General features: G+C 39.1%; 1 protein-coding gene across 1 annotated transcript in view; it reads left to right on the forward strand.

The window, feature by feature from the left end:
• The window catches only part of LOC139385805 (short transient receptor potential channel 6-like), a 59996-nt gene that overhangs the window by 11683 nt on the left and 26161 nt on the right, over positions 1 to 22152 (forward strand). Inside the window, exon 5 of the mRNA XM_071131049.1 lies at positions 19641 to 19868. Within this exon, the coding sequence (XP_070987150.1) occupies positions 19641 to 19868 (228 nt within the window). The remainder of the gene's footprint in view (positions 1 to 19640; positions 19869 to 22152) is intronic.

Genomic DNA, 22152 nt, shown 5'->3' on the forward strand with positions numbered 1-22152 from the left:
TATTGTTTTTCAAGAGGACAATAACCCAAAACACCTCCAGGCTGTGTAAGGGCTATTTGACCAAGAAGGAGAGTGATGGAGTGCTGCCAAGAAGGAGAGTGATGGAGTGCTGCATCAGATGACCTGGCCTCCAGGCCCGCATGTTGTGACCCAGTCGTTAATTCTAATCATTCTATTCATTCGACGTTACTAAATGCTAATCAAATCATTGGCATGTACCTAGGTCGTAGAGGCCGACAAGTAGGTCTGTACAACCCCCAACTGTTGCAAATTAAATAGTAGCATGGAAAAATAATGTGTAGATGCTTTTTTCCGAGGGAGATGAAGTTTATGAAATTCCTGCCTTTGTTGCTGGGCAGTGGAATTAGGAGACACAACTCCTGCATATCAACAAATCAGCATCTAGGATGAAAGCAACCCGTTTTATAAAAATAATTAGGTGGACCATTCTAAAGAACTTATCTTATTTCCCCCATATAAAAGTAGTATCACTATTCCCAATACCCTTACTGTAGCATCTATAGCAGGGGTGTTAAACTCTTACCCTCCCAGGTCTGGAGTACTGCTGGTTTCCTGTTAAACTCTTACCCTACCAGGTTCAGAGTACTGCTGGTTTCCTGTTAAACTCTTACCCTACCAGGTCTGGAGTACTGCTGGTTTCCTGTTAAACTCTTACCCTACCAGGTTCAGAGTGCTGCTGGTTTCCTGTTAAACTCTTACCCTACCAGGTCTGGAGTACTGATGGTTTCCTGTTAAACTCTTACCCTACCAGGTTCAGAGTGCTGCTGGTTTCCTGTTAAACTCTTACCCTAACAGGTTCAGAGTGCTGCTGGTTTCCTGTTAAACTCCTACCCTACCAGGTTCAGAGTACTGCTGGTTTCCTGTTAAACTCTTACCCTACCAGGTCTGGAGTACTGATGGTTTCCTGTTAAACTCTTACCCTACCAGGTTCAGAGTGCTGCTGGTTTCCTGTTAAACTCTTACCCTACCAGGTTCAGAGTGCTGCTGGTTTCCTGTTAAACTCTTACCCTACCAGGTTCAGAGTACTGCTGGTTTCCTGTTAAACTCTTATCCTACCAGGTTCAGAGTACTGCTGGTTTCCTGTTAAACTCTTACTGCTCCAGGTTTAGAGTACTGCTGGTTTCCTGCTAAACTCTTACCCTACCAGGTCTGGAGTACTGCTGGTTTCCTGTTAAACTCTTATCCTACCAGGTTCAGAGTACTGCTGGTTTCCTGTTAAACTCTTACCCTACCAGGTTCAAAGTACTGCTGGTTTCCTGCTAAACTCTTACCCTACCAGGTTCAGAGTACTGCTGGTTTCCTGCTAAACTCTTACCCTACCAGGTCTGGAGTACTGCTGGTTTCCTGTTAAACTCTTACCCTACCAGGTTCAGAGTACTGATGGTTTCCTGTTAAACTCTTATCCTACCAGGTTCAAAGTACTGATGGTTTTCTGGTAAACTCTTATCCTACCAGGTTCAGAGTACTGATGGTTTTCTGTTAAACTCTTATCCTACCAGGTTCAGAGTACTGATGGTTTTCTGTTAAACTCCTATCCTACCAGGTCTGGAGTACTGCTGGTTTTCTCTTTTACCTGATCATTAATTGCACTCACCTTTTGTCCGAGGTCTGAATCAGTCCATGATTAGAGGGGATTAATAAAACAGGAACCAGGGACTCTATGGAATTTTACTCCACATTGGCTGTTCCCTGCCATAAGTCTATACTAACCTGCCTGCCATAAGTCTATACTAACCTGCCTGCCATCAGTCTATACTAACCTGCCTGCCATCAGTCTATACTAACCTGCCTGCCATCAGTCTATACTAACCTGCCTGCCATCAGTCTATACTAACCTGCCTGCCATCAGTCTATACTAACCTGCCTGCCATCAGTCTATACTAACCTGCCTGCCATCAGTCTATACTAACCTGCCTGCCATCAGTCTATACTAACCTCCCTGCCATCAGTCTATACTAACCTGCCTGCCATCAGTCTATACTAACCTCCCTGCCATCAGTCTATACTAACCTGCTTACCATCAGTCTATACTAACCTGCCTGCCATCAGACAAAACTAACTTGCCTGTCATCAGTCTATAATAACTGGCCTGTCATCAGTCTATAATAACTGGCCTGTAGCCTGTCATCAGTCTATAATAACTGGCCTGTCATCAGTCTAAAATAACCGGCCTGTAGCCTGTCATCAGTCTATAATAACTGGCCTGTAGCCTGTCACCAGTCTATAATAACTGGCCTGTCATCAGTCTATAATAACCGGCCTGTAGCCTGTCATCAGTCTATAATAACCGGCCTGTAGCCTGTCACCAGTCTATAATAACCGGCCTGTAGCCTGTCACCAGTCTATAATAACTGGCCTGTCATCAGTCTATAATTACCAGCCTGTAGCCTGTCATCAGTCTATAATAACCGGCCTGTAGCCTGTCATCAGTCTATAATAACCTGCCTGTAGCCTGTCACCAGTCTATAATAACCAGCCTGTCATCAGTCTATAATAACCGGCCTGTAGCCTGTCACCAGTCTATAATAACCTACCTGTTTCCCGTCAGCAGTTTGATGTGTCTTGTCTACATCCCATTATGTGAAGGGAAGGAGGTTCCCACACTGTTGTACTAAAATAGCCCTGTAGCAGAGGAGGATCACAGAGGTCAACGACTGAACACTGACAATCACAGAGGGGCCATAATACTGTAATCACTCTAACATATGTGACACCAGGAAATAGATATTTAACATATACGCTTTGTCTACTTGGATGGGTTCTTGGCAAAGATTTGACTTTAAATTTGACAAAGCATTGAACTTAAAGCCATATCTCTGTTACATTATATGGCAGACAAGCACTGACATTTACATTTGATGTGGGGTTAGAATTTTTAAAATTACCTTTATTTAACTAGGTAAGTCAGTTAAGAACAAATTCTTATTTTCAATGACGGCCTAGGAACAGTGGGTTAACTGCCTGTTCAGGGGCAGAACGACAGATTTGTAAATTGTCAGCTCGGGGATATGAACTTGCAACCTTTCTAGTCCAACGCTCTAACCACTAGGCTACCCTGCCGCACCAATAGAATAGAATGTGGATTGATACCAAATGTATGCTACACATACTGGAAGAAATAAACTATGTCTGTCTGTGTCGATGGGATCTGGGAAACGGGACACGTTTAATTGAATGTAAAGCATTGATGTGATAGTCAAGTCTCTCTAATATATGATTGCTTAGTTACGCCAACCACACCTCAGGTAGCTGTTCTGTAGGCCAGTACTTCACAACCTGGGGGTATATCTACCCCTGGGTAGACTTGGCCTATCCACAGGGCTACTTACTGTAAACTGCTTACTGAAGAAATGCACATGAGAAGAACATCTGCTGCAGACCAGTTATGAGTCCTTTCCATCATAGTTCAGGGAAGTCTTCTCTTCTTCTCTCCTGCTCATTCTAACCCATGCTGCTGTTCTCTCTTCTTCTCTCTAGCTCATTCCAATCCATGCTGCTGTTCTCTCTTCTTCTCTCCAGCTCATTCCAATCCATGCTGCTGTTCTCTCTTCTTCTCTCTAGCTCATTCCAATCCAGGCTGCTGTTCTCTCTTCTTCTCTCTAGCTCATTCCAATCCATGCTGCTGTTCTCTCTTCTTCTCTCCAGCTCATTCCAATCCATGCTGCTGTTCTCTCTTCTTCTCTCCAGCTCATTCCAATCCATGCTGCTGTTCTCTCTTCTTCTCTCCTGCTCATTCCAACCCATGCTGCTGTTCTCTCTTCTTCTCTCTAGCTCATTCCAACGCATGCTGCTGTTCTCTCTTCTTCTCTCCTGCTCATTCCAATCCATGCTGCTGTTCTCTCTTCTTCTCTCCTGTTCATTCCAACCCATGCTTCTGTTCTCTCTTCTTCTCTCCTGCTCATTCCAATCCATGCGGCTGTTCTCTCTTCTTCTCTCCTGCTCATTCCAACCCTTGCTGCTGTTCTCTCTTCTTCTCTCCTGCTCATTCCAACCCACGTCTCTGTTCTCTCTTCTTCTCTCTAGCTCATTCCAATCCATGCTGCTGTTCTCTCTTCTTCTCTCCAGCTCATTCCAATCCATGCTGCTGTTCTCTCTTCTTCTCTCCAGCTCATTCCAATCCATGCTGCTGTTCTCTCTTCTTCTCTCCTGCTCATTCCAACCCATGCTGCTGTTCTCTCTTCTTCTCTCTAGCTCATTCCAACGCATGCTGCTGTTCTCTCTTCTTCTCTCCTGCTCATTCCAATCCATGCTGCTGTTCTCTCTTCTTCTCTCCTGCTCATTCCAACCCATGCTGCTGTTCTCTCTTCTTCTCTCCTGCTCATTCCAATCCATGCGGCTGTTCTCTCTTCTTCTCTCCTGCTCATTCCAACCCTTGCTGCTGTTCTCTCTTCTTCTCTCCTGCTCATTCCAACCCACGTCTCTGTTCTCTCTTCTTCTCTCCTGCTCATTCCAACCCATGCTGCTGTTCTCTCTTCTTCTCTCCTGCTCATTCCAACCCATGCTGCTGTTCTCTCTCCTTCTCTCCTGCTCATTCCAACCCATGCTGCTGTTCTCTCTTCTTCTCTCCAGCTCCTTCCAACCCATGCTGCTGTTCTCTCTTCTTCTCTCCAGCTCATTCCAACCCATGCTGCTGTTCTCTCTCCTGCTCATTCCAACCCGTGCTGCTGTTCTCTCTTCTTCTCTCCTGCTCATTCCAATCCATGCTGCTGTTCTCTCTTCTTCTCTCCTGTTCATTCCAACCCATGCTTCTGTTCTCTCTTCTTCTCTCCTGCTCATTCCAACCCTTGCTGCTGTTCTCTTCTTCTCTCCTGCTCATTCCAATCCATGCTGCTGTTCTCTCTTCTTCTCTCCTGCTCATTCCAACCCATGCTGCTGTTCTCTCTCCTTCTCTCCTGCTCATTCCAACCCATGCTGCTGTTCTCTCTTCTTCTCTCCAGCTCCTTCCAACCCATGCTGCTGTTCTCTCTTCTTCTCTCCAGCTCATTCCAACCCATGCTGCTGTTCTCTCTCCTGCTCATTCCAACCCGTGCTGCTGTTCTCTCTTCTTCTCTCCTGCTCATTCCAACCCATGCTGCTGTTCTCTCTTCTTCTCTAAAGCCCATTCCAATCCATGCTGCTGTTCTCTCTTCTTCTCTCCAGCTCCTTCCAACCCATGCTGCTGTTCTCTCTTCTTCTCTCCAGCTCATTCCAACCCATGCTGCTGTTCTCTCTCCTGCTCATTCCAACCCGTGCTGCTGTTCTCTCTTCTTCTCTCCTGCTCATTCCAACCCATGCTGCTGTTCTCTCTTCTTCTCTCCTGCTCATTCCAATCCATGCTGCTGTTCTCTCTTCTCTCCTGCTCATTCCAACCCATGCTGCTGTTCTTTCTTCTCTCCTGCTCATTCCAACCCATGCTGCTGTTCTTTCTTCTCTCCAGCTCATTCCAACCCATGCTGCTGTTCTCTCTTCTCTCCTGCTCATTCCAACCCATGCTGCTGTTCTTTCTTCTCTCCAGCTCATTCCAACCCATGCTGCTAATCTTGAGTGTTTTATGACAGCTATTACATTTCATTTGTGGGCAGAGTGGATATAATATACCAAATGTGGGATATACATACTGGCACTACATTAGTCTGTTCTTATATACTGGCACCACATTAGTCTGTTCTTATATACTGGCACCACATTAATCTGTTCTTATATACTGGCACCCCATTAGTCTGTTCTTATATACTGGCACTACATTAGTCTGTTCTTATATACTGGCACCACATTAGTCTGTTCTTATATACTGGCACCACATTAATCTGTTCTTATATACTGGCACCCCATTAGTCTGTTCTTATATACTGGCACTACATTAGTCTGTTCGTATATACTGGCACCACATTAGTCTGTTCTTATATACTGGCACCACATTAGTCTGTTCTTATATACTGGCACCACATTAATCTGTTCTTATATACTGGCACCACATTAGTCTGTTCTTATATACTGGCACCACATTAGTCTGTTCTTATATACTGGCACCACATTAGTCTGTTCTTATATACTGGCACCACATTAGTCTGTTCTTATATACTGGCACCACATTAGTCTGTTCTTATATACTGGCACCACATTAGTCTCTTCTTATATACTGGCACCACATTAGTCTGTTCTTATATACTGGCACCACATTAGTCTGTTCTTATATACTGGCACCACATTAGTCTGTTCTTATATACTGGCACCACATTAGTCTGTTCTTATATACTGGCACCACATTAATATGTTCTTATATACTGGCACCACATTAGTCTGTTCTTATATACTGGCACCACATTAATCTGTTCTTACATACTGGCACCACATTAGTCTGTTCTTATATACTGGCACCACATTAGTCTGTTCTTATATACTGGCACCACATTAGTCTGTTCTTATATACTGGCACCACATTAGTCTGTTCTTATATACTGGCACCACATTAGTCTGTTCTTATATACTGGCACCACATTAGTCTGTTCTTATATACTGGCACCACATTAATATGTTCTTATATACTGGCACCACATTAGTCTGTTCTTATATACTGTCACCACATTAATATGTTCTTATATACTGGCACCACATTAGTCTGTTCTTATATACTGGCACCACATTAGTCTGTCCTTATATACTGGCACCACATTAATATGTTCTTATATACTGGCACCACATTAGTCTGTTCTTATATACTGGCATCTCATTAGTCTGTTCTTATATACTGGCACCACATTAATCTGTTCTTATATACTGGCACCACATTAGTCTGTTCTTATATACTGGCACCACATTAGTCTGTTCTTATATACTGGCACCACATTAATCTGTTCTTATATACTGGCACCACATTAATATGTTCTTATATACTGGCACTACATTAGTCTGTCCTTATATACTGGCACCACATTAATATGTTCTTATATACTGGCACCACATTAACATGTTCTTATATACTGGCACCACATTAATCTGTTATTATATACTGGCACCACATTAATATGTTCTTATATACTGGCACCACATTAGTATGTTCTTATATACTGGCACCACATTAATCTGTTCTTATATACTGGCACCACATTAATATGTTCTTATATACTGGCACCACATTAATATGTTCTTATATACTGGCACCACATTAATCTGTTATTATATACGGGCACCACATTAAAATGTTCTTATATACTGGCACCACATTAATATGTTCTTATATACTGGCACCACATTAATCTGTTCTTATATACTGGCACCACATTAGTCTGTTCTTATATACTGGCACCACATTAATCTGTTCTTATATACTGGCACCACATTAGTCTGTTCTTATATACTGAAACCACATTAATCTGTTCTTATATACTGGCACCACATTAATATGTTCTTATATACTGGCACCACATTAATATGTTCTTATATACTGGCACCACATTAATCTGTTCTTATATACTGGCACCACATTAGTCTGTTCTTATATACTGGCACCACATGAATCTGTTCTTATATACTGGCACCACATTAATCTGTTCTTATATACTGGCACCACATTTGTCTGTTCTTATATACTGGCACCTCATTAGTCTGTTCTTATATACTGGCACCACATTAATATGTTCTTATATACTGGCACCACATTAATATGTTCTTATATACTGGCACCACATTAATCTGTTCTTATATACTGGCACCACATTAGTCTGTTCTTATATACTGGCACCACATTAATCTGTTCTTATATACTGGCACCACATTAATCTGTTCTTATATACTGGCACCACATTAGTCTGTTCTTATATACTGGCACCACATTAGTCTGTTCTTATATACTGGCACCACATTAATATGTTCTTATATACTGGCACCACATTAATCTGTTCTTATAAACTGGCACCACATTAGTCTGTTCTTATATACTGGCACCACATTAATCTGTTCTTATATACTGGCACCACATTAGTCTGTTCTTATATACTGGCACCACATTAATATGTTCTTATATACTGGCACCACATTAATATGTTCTTATATACTGGCACCACATTAGTCTGTCCTTATATACTGGCACCACATTAATCTGTTCTTATATACTGGCACCACATTAATATGTTCTTATATACTGGCACCATATTAGTCTGTTCTTATATACTGGCACCACATTAATATGTTCTTATATACTGGCACCACATTAGTCTGTTCTTATATACTGGCACCACATTAGTCTGTTCTTATATACTGGCACCACATTAATCTGTTCTTATATACTGGCACCACATTAATATGTTCTTATATACTGGCACCACATTAATATGTTCTTATATACTGGCACCACATTAATCTGTTCTTATATACTGGCACCACATTAGTCTGTTCTTATATACTGGCACCACATTAATATGTTCTTATATACTGGCACCACATTAATATGTTCTTATATACTGGCACCACATTAGTCTGTCCTTATATACTGGCACCACATTAGTCTGTTCTTATATACTGGCACCACATTAATATGTTATTATATACTGGCACCACATTAATCTGTTCTTAAATACTGGCACCACATTCGTATGTTCTTATATACTGGCACCTCATTAGTCTGTTCTTATATACTGGCACCACATTAATATGTTCTTATATACTGGCACCACATTAATATGTTCTTATATACTGGCACCACATTAATCTGTTCTTATATACTGGCACCACATTAGTCTGTTCTTATATACTGGCACCACATTAATCTGTTCTTATATACTGGCACCACATTAGTCTGTTCTTATATACTGGCACCACATTAATCTGTTCTTATATACTGGCACCACATTAATATGTTCTTATATACTGGCACCACATTAATATGTTCTTATATACTGGCACCACATTAATCTGTTCTTATATACTGGCACCACATTAGTCTGTTCTTATATACTGGCACCACATGAATCTGTTCTTATATACTGGCACCACATTAATCTGTTCTTATATACTGGCACCACATTAGTCTGTTCTTATATACTGGCACCACATTAGTCTGTTCTTATATACTGGCACCACAATATGTTCTTATATACTGGCACCACATTAATCTGTTCTTATATACTGGCACCACATTAGTCTGTTCTTATATACTGGCACCACATTAATCTGATTTTATATACTGGCACCACATTAATCTGTTCTTATATACTGGCACCACATTAATCTGTTCTTATATACTGGCACCACATTAGTCTGTTCTTATATACTGGCACCTCATTAGTCTGTTCTTATATACTGGCACCACATTAATATGTTCTTATATACTGGCACCACATTAATATGTTCTTATATACTGGCACCACATTAATCTGTTCTTATATACTGGCACCACATTAGTCTGTTCTTATATACTGGCACCACATTAATCTGTTCTTATATACTGGCACCACATTAATCTGTTCTTATATACTGGCACCACATTAGTCTGTTCTTATATACTGGCACCACATTAGTCTGTTCTTATATACTGGCACCACATTAATATGTTCTTATATACTGGCACCACATTAATCTGTTCTTATATACTGGCACCACATTAGTCTGTTCTTATATACTGGCACCACATTAATCTGTTCTTATATACTGGCACCACATTAATCTGTTCTTATATACTGGCACCACATTCATCTGTTCTTATATACTGGCACCACATTCATCTGTTCTTATATACTGGGACCACATTAATCTGTTCTTATATACTGGCACCACATTAATATGTTATTATATACTGGCACTACATTAGTCTGTTCTTATATACTGGCACCACATTAATCTGTTATTATATACTGGCACTACATTAGTCTGTTCTTATATACTGGCACCACATTAATCTGTTCTTATATACTGGCACCACATTAGTCTGTTCTTATATACTGGCACCACATTAATATGTTCTTATATACTGGCACCACATTAGTCTGTTCTTATATACTGGCACCTCATTAGTCTGTTCTTATATACTGGCACCACATTAGTCTGTTCTTATATACTGGCACCACATTAATCTGTTCTTATATACTGGCACCACATTAATATGTTCTTATATACTGGCACCACATTAGTCTGTTCTTATATACTGGCACCACATTAGTCTGTTCTTATATACTGGCACCACATTAATATGTTCTTATATACTGCCACCACATTAGTCTGTTCTTATATACTGGCACCACATTAGTCTGTTCTTATATACTGGCACCACATTAGTCTGTTCTTATATACTGGCACCACATTAATCTGTTCTTATATACTGGCACCACATTAGTCTGTTCTTATATACTGGCACCACATTAATATGTTCTTATATACTGGCACCACATTAATCTGTTCTTATATACTGGCACCACATTAATCTGTTCTTATATACTGGCACCACATTAGTCTGTTCTTATATGCTGGCACCACATTAATATGTTCTTATATACTAGCACCACATTAGTCTGTTCATATATACTGGCACCACATTAATCTGTTCTTATATACTGGCACCACATTAATATGTTCTTATATACTGGCACCACATTAGTCTGTTCTTATATACTGGCACCACATTAGTCTGTTCTTATATACTGGCACCACATTAATATGTTCTTATATACTGGCACCACATTAGTCTGTTCTTATATACTGGCACCACATTAGTCTGTTCTTATATACTGGCACCACATTAGTCTGTTCTTATATACTGGCACCACATTAATATGTTCTTATATACTGGCACCACATTAATCTGTTCTTATATACTGGCACCACATTAGTCTGTTCTTATATACTGGCACCACATTAATCTGTTCTTATATACTGGCACCACATTAATCTGTTCTTATATACTGGCACCACATTCATCTGTTCTTATATACTGGCACCACATTCATCTGTTCTTATATACTGGGACCACATTAATCTGTTCTTATATACTGGCACCACATTAATATGTTATTATATACTGGCACTACATTAGTCTGTTCTTATATACTGGCACCACATTAATCTGTTATTATATACTGGCACTACATTAGTCTGTTCTTATATACTGGCACCACATTAATCTGTTCTTATATACTGGCACCACATTAGTCTGTTCTTATATACTGGCACCACATTAATCTGTTCTTATATACTGGCACCACATTAGTCTGTTCTTATATACTGGCACCACATTAATCTGTTCTTATATACTGGCACCACATTAGTCTGTTCTTATATACTGGCACCACATTAATCTGTTATTATATACTGGCACTACATTAGTCTGTTCTTATATACTGGCACCACATTAATCTGTTCTTATATACTGGCACCACATTAGTCTGTTCTTATATACTGGCACCACATTAATCTGTTCTTATATACTGGCACCACATTAGTCTGTTCTTATATACTGGCACCTCATTAGTCTGTTCTTATATACTGGCACCACATTAGTCTGTTCTTATATACTGGCACCACATTAATCTGTTCTTATATACTGGCACCACATTAATCTGTTCTTATATACTGGCACCACATTAATATGTTCTTATATACTGGCACCACATTAGTCTGTTCTTATATACTGGCACCACATTAGTCTGTTCTTATATACTGGCACCACATTAATATGTTCTTATATACTGGCACCACATTAGTCTGTTCTTATATACTGGCACCACATTAGTCTGTTCTTATATACTGGCACCACATTAGTCTGTTCTTATATACTGGCACCTCATTAATATGTTCTTATATACTGGCACCACATTAATCTGTTCTTATATACTGGCACCACATTAATCTGTTCTTATATACTGGCACCACATTAGTCTGTTCTTATATACTGGCACCTCATTAGTCTGTTCTTATATACTGGCACCACATTAGTCTGTTCTTATATACTGGCACCACATTAATCTGTTCTTATATACTGGCACCACATTAATATGTTCTTATATACTGGCACCACATTAGTATGTTCTTATATACTGGCACCACATTAATCTGTTCTTATATACTGGCACCACATTAATATGTTCTTATATACTGGCACCACATTAATATGTTCTTATATACTGGCACCACATTAATCTGTTATTATATACGGGCACCACATTAAAATGTTCTTATATACTGGCACCACATTAATATGTTCTTATATACTGGCACCACATTAATCTGTTCTTATATACTGGCACCACATTAGTCTGTTCTTATATACTGGCACCACATTAATCTGTTCTTATATACTGGCACCACATTAGTCTGTTCTTATATACTGAAACCACATTAATCTGTTCTTATATACTGGCACCACATTAATATGTTCTTATATACTGGCACCACATTAATATGTTCTTATATACTGGCACCACATTAATCTGTTCTTATATACTGGCACCACATTAGTCTGTTCTTATATACTGGCACCACATGAATCTGTTCTTATATACTGGCACCACATTAATCTGTTCTTATATACTGGCACCACATTTGTCTGTTCTTATATACTGGCACCTCATTAGTCTGTTCTTATATACTGGCACCACATTAATATGTTCTTATATACTGGCACCACATTAATATGTTCTTATATACTGGCACCACATTAATCTGTTCTTATATACTGGCACCACATTAGTCTGTTCTTATATACTGGCACCACATTAATCTGTTCTTATATACTGGCACCACATTAATCTGTTCTTATATACTGGCACCACATTAGTCTGTTCTTATATACTGGCACCACATTAGTCTGTTCTTATATACTGGCACCACATTAATATGTTCTTATATACTGGCACCACATTAATCTGTTCTTATAAACTGGCACCACATTAGTCTGTTCTTATATACTGGCACCACATTAATCTGTTCTTATATACTGGCACCACATTAGTCTGTTCTTATATACTGGCACCACATTAATATGTTCTTATATACTGGCACCACATTAATATGTTCTTATATACTGGCACCACATTAGTCTGTCCTTATATACTGGCACCACATTAATCTGTTCTTATATACTGGCACCACATTAATATGTTCTTATATACTGGCACCATATTAGTCTGTTCTTATATACTGGCACCACATTAATATGTTCTTATATACTGGCACCACATTAGTCTGTTCTTATATACTGGCACCACATTAGTCTGTTCTTATATACTGGCACCACATTAATCTGTTCTTATATACTGGCACCACATTAATATGTTCTTATATACTGGCACCACATTAATATGTTCTTATATACTGGCACCACATTAATCTGTTCTTATATACTGGCACCACATTAGTCTGTTCTTATATACTGGCACCACATTAATATGTTCTTATATACTGGCACCACATTAATATGTTCTTATATACTGGCACCACATTAGTCTGTCCTTATATACTGGCACCACATTAGTCTGTTCTTATATACTGGCACCACATTAATATGTTATTATATACTGGCACCACATTAATCTGTTCTTAAATACTGGCACCACATTCGTATGTTCTTATATACTGGCACCTCATTAGTCTGTTCTTATATACTGGCACCACATTAATATGTTCTTATATACTGGCACCACATTAATATGTTCTTATATACTGGCACCACATTAATCTGTTCTTATATACTGGCACCACATTAGTCTGTTCTTATATACTGGCACCACATTAATCTGTTCTTATATACTGGCACCACATTAGTCTGTTCTTATATACTGGCACCACATTAATCTGTTCTTATATACTGGCACCACATTAATATGTTCTTATATACTGGCACCACATTAATATGTTCTTATATACTGGCACCACATTAATCTGTTCTTATATACTGGCACCACATTAGTCTGTTCTTATATACTGGCACCACATGAATCTGTTCTTATATACTGGCACCACATTAATCTGTTCTTATATACTGGCACCACATTAGTCTGTTCTTATATACTGGCACCACATTAGTCTGTTCTTATATACTGGCACCACAATATGTTCTTATATACTGGCACCACATTAATCTGTTCTTATATACTGGCACCACATTAGTCTGTTCTTATATACTGGCACCACATTAATCTGATTTTATATACTGGCACCACATTAATCTGTTCTTATATACTGGCACCACATTAATCTGTTCTTATATACTGGCACCACATTAGTCTGTTCTTATATACTGGCACCTCATTAGTCTGTTCTTATATACTGGCACCACATTAATATGTTCTTATATACTGGCACCACATTAATATGTTCTTATATACTGGCACCACATTAATCTGTTCTTATATACTGGCACCACATTAGTCTGTTCTTATATACTGGCACCACATTAATCTGTTCTTATATACTGGCACCACATTAATCTGTTCTTATATACTGGCACCACATTAGTCTGTTCTTATATACTGGCACCACATTAGTCTGTTCTTATATACTGGCACCACATTAATATGTTCTTATATACTGGCACCACATTAATCTGTTCTTATATACTGGCACCACATTAGTCTGTTCTTATATACTGGCACCACATTAATCTGTTCTTATATACTGGCACCACATTAATCTGTTCTTATATACTGGCACCACATTCATCTGTTCTTATATACTGGCACCACATTCATCTGTTCTTATATACTGGGACCACATTAATCTGTTCTTATATACTGGCACCACATTAATATGTTATTATATACTGGCACTACATTAGTCTGTTCTTATATACTGGCACCACATTAATCTGTTATTATATACTGGCACTACATTAGTCTGTTCTTATATACTGGCACCACATTAATCTGTTCTTATATACTGGCACCACATTAGTCTGTTCTTATATACTGGCACCACATTAATCTGTTCTTATATACTGGCACCACATTAGTCTGTTCTTATATACTGGCACCTCATTAGTCTGTTCTTATATACTGGCACCACATTAGTCTGTTCTTATATACTGGCACCACATTAATCTGTTCTTATATACTGGCACCACATTAATATGTTCTTATATACTGGCACCACATTAGTCTGTTCTTATATACTGGCACCACATTAGTCTGTTCTTATATACTGGCACCACATTAATATGTTCTTATATACTGGCACCACATTAGTCTGTTCTTATATACTGGCACCACATTAGTCTGTTCTTATATACTGGCACCACATTAGTCTGTTCTTATATACTGGCACCACATTAATCTGTTCTTATATACTGGCACCACATTAGTCTGTTCTTATATACTGGCACCACATTAATATGTTCTTATATACTGGCACCACATTAATCTGTTCTTATATACTGGCACCACATTAATCTGTTCTTATATACTGGCACCACATTAGTCTGTTCTTATATGCTGGCACCACATTAATATGTTCTTATATACTAGCACCACATTAGTCTGTTCATATATACTGGCACCACATTAATCTGTTCTTATATACTGGCACCACATTAATATGTTCTTATATACTGGCACCACATTAGTCTGTTCTTATATACTGGCACCACATTAGTCTGTTCTTATATACTGGCACCACATTAATATGTTCTTATATACTGGCACCACATTAGTCTGTTCTTATATACTGGCACCACATTAGTCTGTTCTTATATACTGGCACCACATTAGTCTGTTCTTATATACTGGCACCTCATTAATATGTTCTTATATACTGGCACCACATTAATCTGTTCTTATATACTGGCACCACATTAATCTGTTCTTATATACTGGCACCACATTAGTCTGTTCTTATATACTGGCACCTCATTAGTCTGTTCTTATATACTGGCACCACATTAGTCTGTTCTTATATACTGGCACCACATTAATCTGTTCTTATATACTGGCACCACATCAATATGTTCTTATATACTGGCACCACATTAGTCTGTTCATATATACTGGCACCTCATTAATATGTTCTTATATACTGGCACCACATTAATATGTTCTTATATACTGGCACCACATTAATCTGATCTTATATACTGGCACCACATTAATATGTTCTTATATACTGGCACCACATTAGTCTGTTCTTATATACTGGCACCACATTAATCTGTTTTTATATACTGGCACCACATTAGTCTGTTCTTATATACTGGCACCACATTAATCTGTTTTTATATACTGGCACCTCATTAATATGTTCTTATATACTGGCACCACATTAGTCTGTTCTTATATACTGGCACCACATTAGTCTGTTCTTATATACTGGCACCACATTAATCTGTTCTTATATACTGGCACCACATTAGTCTGTTCTTATATACTGGCACCACATTAATATGTTCTTATATACTGGCACCACATTAATCTGTTCTTATATACTGGCACCACATTAATCTGTTCTTATATACTGGCACCACATTAGTCTGTTCTTATATACTGGCACCACATTAATATGTTCTTATATACTAGCACCACATTCGTCTGTTCATATATACTGGCACCACATTAATCTGTTCTTATATACTGGCACCACATTAATATGTTCTTATATACTGGCACCACATTAGTCTGTTCTTATATACTGGCACCACATTAGTCTGTTCTTATATACTGGCACCACATTAATCTGTTCTTATATACTTGCAACCCATTAGTCTGTTCTTATATACTGGCACCACATTAGTCTGTTCTTATATACTGGCACCACATTAGTCTGTTCTTATATACTGGCACCTCATTAATATGTTCTTATATACTGGCACCACATTAATCTGTTCTTATATACTGGCACCACATTGATCTGTTCTTATATACTGGCACCACATTAGTCTGTTCTTATATACTGGCACCACATTAATCTGTTCTTTAATACTGGCACCACATTAATCTGTTCTTATATACTGGCACCACATTAGTCTGTTCTTATATACTGGCACCACATTAATATGTTCTTATATACTGGCACCACATTAATCTGTTCTTATATACTGGCACCTCATTAATATGTTCTTATATACTGTCACCACATTAATCTGTTCTTATATACTGGCACCACATTGATCTGTTCTTATATACTGGCACCACATTAGTCTGTTCTTATATACTGGCACCACATTAATATGTTCTTATATACTGGCACCACATTAGTCTGTTCTTATATACTGGCACCACATTAGTCTGTTCTTATATACTGGCACCACATTAGTCTGTTCTTATATACTGGCACCTCATTAATATGTTCTTATATACTGGCACCACATTAATCTGTTCTTATATACTGGCACCACATTAATCTATTCTTATATACTGGCACCACATTAGTCTGTTCTTATATACTGGCACCACATTAGTCTTTTCTTATATACTGGCACCACATTAGTCTGTTCTTATATACTGGCACCACATTAATCTGTTCTTATATGCTGGCACCACATTAATCTGTTCTTATATACTGGCACTACATTAGTCTGTTCTTATATACTGGCACCACATTAATCTGTTCTTATATACTGGCACTACATTAGTCTGTTCTTATATACTGGCACCACATTAGTCTGTTCTTATATACTGGCACCACATTAATCTGTTCTTATATACTGGCACCACATTAGTCTGTTCTTATATACTGGCACCTCATTAATATGTTCTTATATACTGGCACCACATTAATCTGTTCTTATATACTGGCACCACATTAATCTGTTCTTATATACTGGCACCACATTAGTCTGTTCTTATATACTGGCACCACATTAGTCTTTTCTTATATACTGGCACCACATTAGTCTGTTCTTATATCCTGGCACCACATTAATCTGTTCTTATATGCTGGCACCACATTAATCTGTTCTTATATACTGGCACTACATTAATATGTTCTTATATACTGGCACCACATTAATCTGTTCTTATATACTGGCACTACATTAGTCTGTTCTTATATACTGGCACCACATTAATCTGTTCTTATATACTGGCACCACATTAATCTGTTCTTATATACTGGCACCACATTAATCTGTTCTTATATACTGGCACCACATTAGTCTGTTCTTATATACTGGCACCACATTAATCTGTTCTTATATACTGGCACCACATTAATCTGTTCTTATATACTGGCACTACATTAGTCTGTTCTTATATACTGGCACCACATTAATCTGTTCTTATATACTGGCACCACATTAATCTGTTCTTATATACTGGCACTACATTAGTCTGTTCTTATATACTGGCACCTCATTAGTCTGTTCTTATATACTGGCACCACATTAGTCTGTTCTTATATACTGGCACCACATTAGTCTGTTCTTATATACTGGCACCACATTAGTCTGTTCTTATATACTGGAACCACATTAGTCTGTTCTTATATACTGGCACCACATTAGTCTGTTCTTATATACTGGCACCACATTAGTCTGTTCTTATATACTGGCACCACATTAGTCTGTTCTTATACTGGCACCACATTAGTCTGTTCTTATATACTGGCACCACATTAGTCTGTCCTTATATACTGGCACCACATTAATCTGATCTTATATACTGGCACCACATTAGTCTGTTCTTATATACTGGCACCACATTAATCTGATTTCATATACTGGCACCACATTAGTCTGTTCTTATATACTGGCACCACATTAGTCTGTTCTTATATACTGGCACCACATTAGTCTGTTCTTATATACTGGCACCACATTAATCTGTTCTTATATACTGGCACCACATTAGTCTGTTCTTATATACTGGCACCACATGAATCTGTTCTTACATACTGGCACCACATTAATCTGATTTAATATACTGGCACCACATTAGTCTGTTCTTATATACTGGCACCACATTAGTCTGTTCTTATATACTGGCACCACAATAATCTGTTCTTATATACTGGCGCCACAATAGTCTGTTCATATATACTGGCACCACATTAGTCTGTTCTTATATACTGGCACCACATTAGTCTGTTCATATATACTGGCACCACATTAGTCTGTCCTTATATACTGGCACCACAATAGTCTGTTCATATATACTGGCACCACATTAGTCTGTTCTTATATACTGGCACCACATTAGTCTGTTCATATATACTGGCACCACATTAGTCTGTTCTTATATACTGGCGCCACAATAGTCTGTTCATATATACTGGCACCACATTAGTCTGTTCTTATATACTGGCACCACATTAGTCTGTTCATATATACTGGCACCACATTAATCTGATTTTATATACTGGCACCACATTAGTCTGTTCTTATATACTGGCACCACATTAGTCTGTTCATATATACTGGCACCACATTAATCTGATCTTATATACTGGCACCACATTAGTCTGTCCTTATATACTTGCACCACATTAGTCTGTCCTTATATACTGGCACCACATTAGTCTGTTCGTATTAGAGGAAAAATTTAAGTCAATATCTTCCTCCCACATGGTAGCCTCTTCCATACATAATGCATTACTTTGGACCAGATCCCTATGGGAGAGGGAGAGCTCTATGGGTCCTGCTCCAAAGTAGTGCACTATACATAGGGTGCCATTTGTGAGGCAGAATATGTAATTTCTGACATGTGGTTGTTTTCTCTCTCTTCTTCCAGGAATGGTCTGGGCTGAGTGTAAGGAGATTTGGTCCCAGGGGGCTCGGGAATATCTTTCGGAGACATGGAATCTTCTAGACTTTGGAATGCTGAGCCTTTTCGTGACATCCTTCATCACTAGATTTATGGCGTTCTGGCATGCGTATGCAGCACAGAGCTACGTCAACAAGCACTATACCGACCTGTCCAACATCACCCTGGTCCCAGAGATAGAGTACTATAGACTGGGTGAGTGCAGACAGAAACCTGTCCAACATTACCCTGACCCCAGAGACAGTTATCCAGCTGACCCCAGAGACAGAGTTTTCCAGCTGGCCCCAGAGACAGAGTTTTCCAGCTGGCCCCAGAGACAGAGTTTTCCAGCTGGCCCCAGGAGACAGAGTTTTCCAGCTGGCCCCAGAGACAGAGTTCTCCAGCTGGCCCCAGAGACAGAGTACTACAGTCTGGGTCTGCTAGGGGGGCTGGTCAAGATTGCTTTATATTAGTAATATTTCATAGCCTGTTCCCTGATCTGTTTGTTGCCAGCTGGCCTGGTCCCTGATCTGTTTGTTGCCAGCTGGCCTGGTCCCTGATCCGTTTGTTGCCAGCTAGCCTGATCCCTGATCCGTTTGTTGCCAGCTAGCCTGGTCCCTGATCTGTTTGTGGCCAGCTAGTCTGGTCCCTGATCTGTTTGTGGCCAGCTAGCCTGGTCCCTGATCCATTTCTTGCCAGCTTGCCTGGTCCCTGATCTGTTTGTGGCCAGCTAGCCTGGTCCCTGATCCATTTGTTGTCAGCTAGTCTGATCCCTGATCCGTTTGTGGCCAGCTAGCCTGGTCTCTGATCCGTTTGTTGCCAGCTAGCCTGTTCCCTGATCCGTTTGTTGCCAGCTAGCCTGGTCCCTGATCCATTGGTTGTTAGCTAGCCTGGCCCCTGATCAAATTGTGCTCTTGCCAACTCCATTGTTCATTGTCAAGCCAAACAGAAAGAAACCGGCACCCAAGCTAAACATATCACAGTGCATGTTATTCATAACAGTAGAATAAATTCAAAAGGCACCTTTGCCCAGACAAAAGCTGCAGAACATATCAGGTGCCAGAGTTATCGGTCACTTCATGACCAATGAAAAGGAAAATGCTGCACACTACTGCTCATGCTCCGTTTGCCGAGACCCCATCCAAGTAGACATAGTGTATACAGTTGAAGTTGAGAAATTTACATACACCTTAGCCAAATAAATTTAAACTCAGTTTTTCACAATTCCTGACATTTAATCCTGGTAACAATTAGGTCAGTTAGGATCACCACTTTATTTTAACAATGTGAAATGTCAGAATAATAGTAGAGAGAATGATTTATTTCAGCTTTTATTTCTTTCGTCACATTTTGCCACAACTTTGAAAGTGTGCTTACAGTCATTGTCCATTTGGAAGAACCATTTGCGACCAAGCTTTAACTGATGTCTTGAGATGTTGCTTCAGTATATCCGCATAATTTTCCTCCCTCATGATGCCATCTATTTTGTGAAGTGCACCAGTCCCTCCTGCAGCAAAGTACTCCCACACCATGATGTTGCCACCCTCGTGCTTCATGGTTGGGTCGGTGTTCTTCGGCTTGCAAGCCTCCCCCTTTTTCCTCCAAACATAACGATGGTGATTATGGCCAAACAGTTCTATTTTTGTTTCATCAGACCAGAGGACATTTCTCCAAAAAATACGATCTTTGTCCCCATGTGCATTTGCAAACCGTAGTCTGGCTTTTTTATGGCGGTTTTGGAGCAGTGGCTTCTTCCTTGCTGAGTGGCCTTTCAGGTTACGTCGATATAGGACTCGTTTTACTGTGGATATGTATACTTTTGTACCTGTTTCCTCCAGCATCTTCACAGGGTCCTTTGCTGTTGTTCTGGGATTGATTTACACTTTTCGCACCAAAGTACGTTCATCTCTAGGAGACAGAACACATCTCCTTCCTGATCGGTATGACTGCTGCGTGGTCCCATGGTGTTTATACTTGTGTACTATTGTTTGTACAAATGAACGTGGTATTTTCAGGATTTTGGAAATTGCTCCCAAGGATGATCCAGACTTGTGGAGGTCTGCAATTTTTTTACTGAGGTTTTGGCTGATTTCTTTTGATTTTCCGCTGATGTCAAGCAATGAGGCACTAAGTTTGAAGGTTTGGCCTTGAAATACATCCACAGGTACACCTCCAATTGACTCCAATTATGTTAATTAGCCTATCAGAAGCTTCTAAAGCCATGACAATTTTCTGGAATTTAGCAAGCTGTTTAAAGGCACAGTCAACTTAGCGTATGTAAACGTCTAACCCACTGGAATTGTGATACAGTGAATTATAAGTGAAATAATCTGGCTGTAAACAATTGTTGGAAAAATGACTTGTGTCATGCACAAAGTAGATGTCCTAACCGACTTGCCGAAACTATACTTTGTTAACAAGAAATTTGTGGAATGGTTAAATAACGAGTTTTAATGACTCTAACCTAAGTGTGTGTAAACTTCCAACTTCAACTGTATGT

Source organism: Oncorhynchus clarkii, chromosome 27 (assembly GCF_045791955.1).
Source record: "Oncorhynchus clarkii lewisi isolate Uvic-CL-2024 chromosome 27, UVic_Ocla_1.0, whole genome shotgun sequence".
In the NCBI taxonomy this organism is placed as follows: Eukaryota; Metazoa; Chordata; class Actinopteri; order Salmoniformes; family Salmonidae; genus Oncorhynchus; species Oncorhynchus clarkii.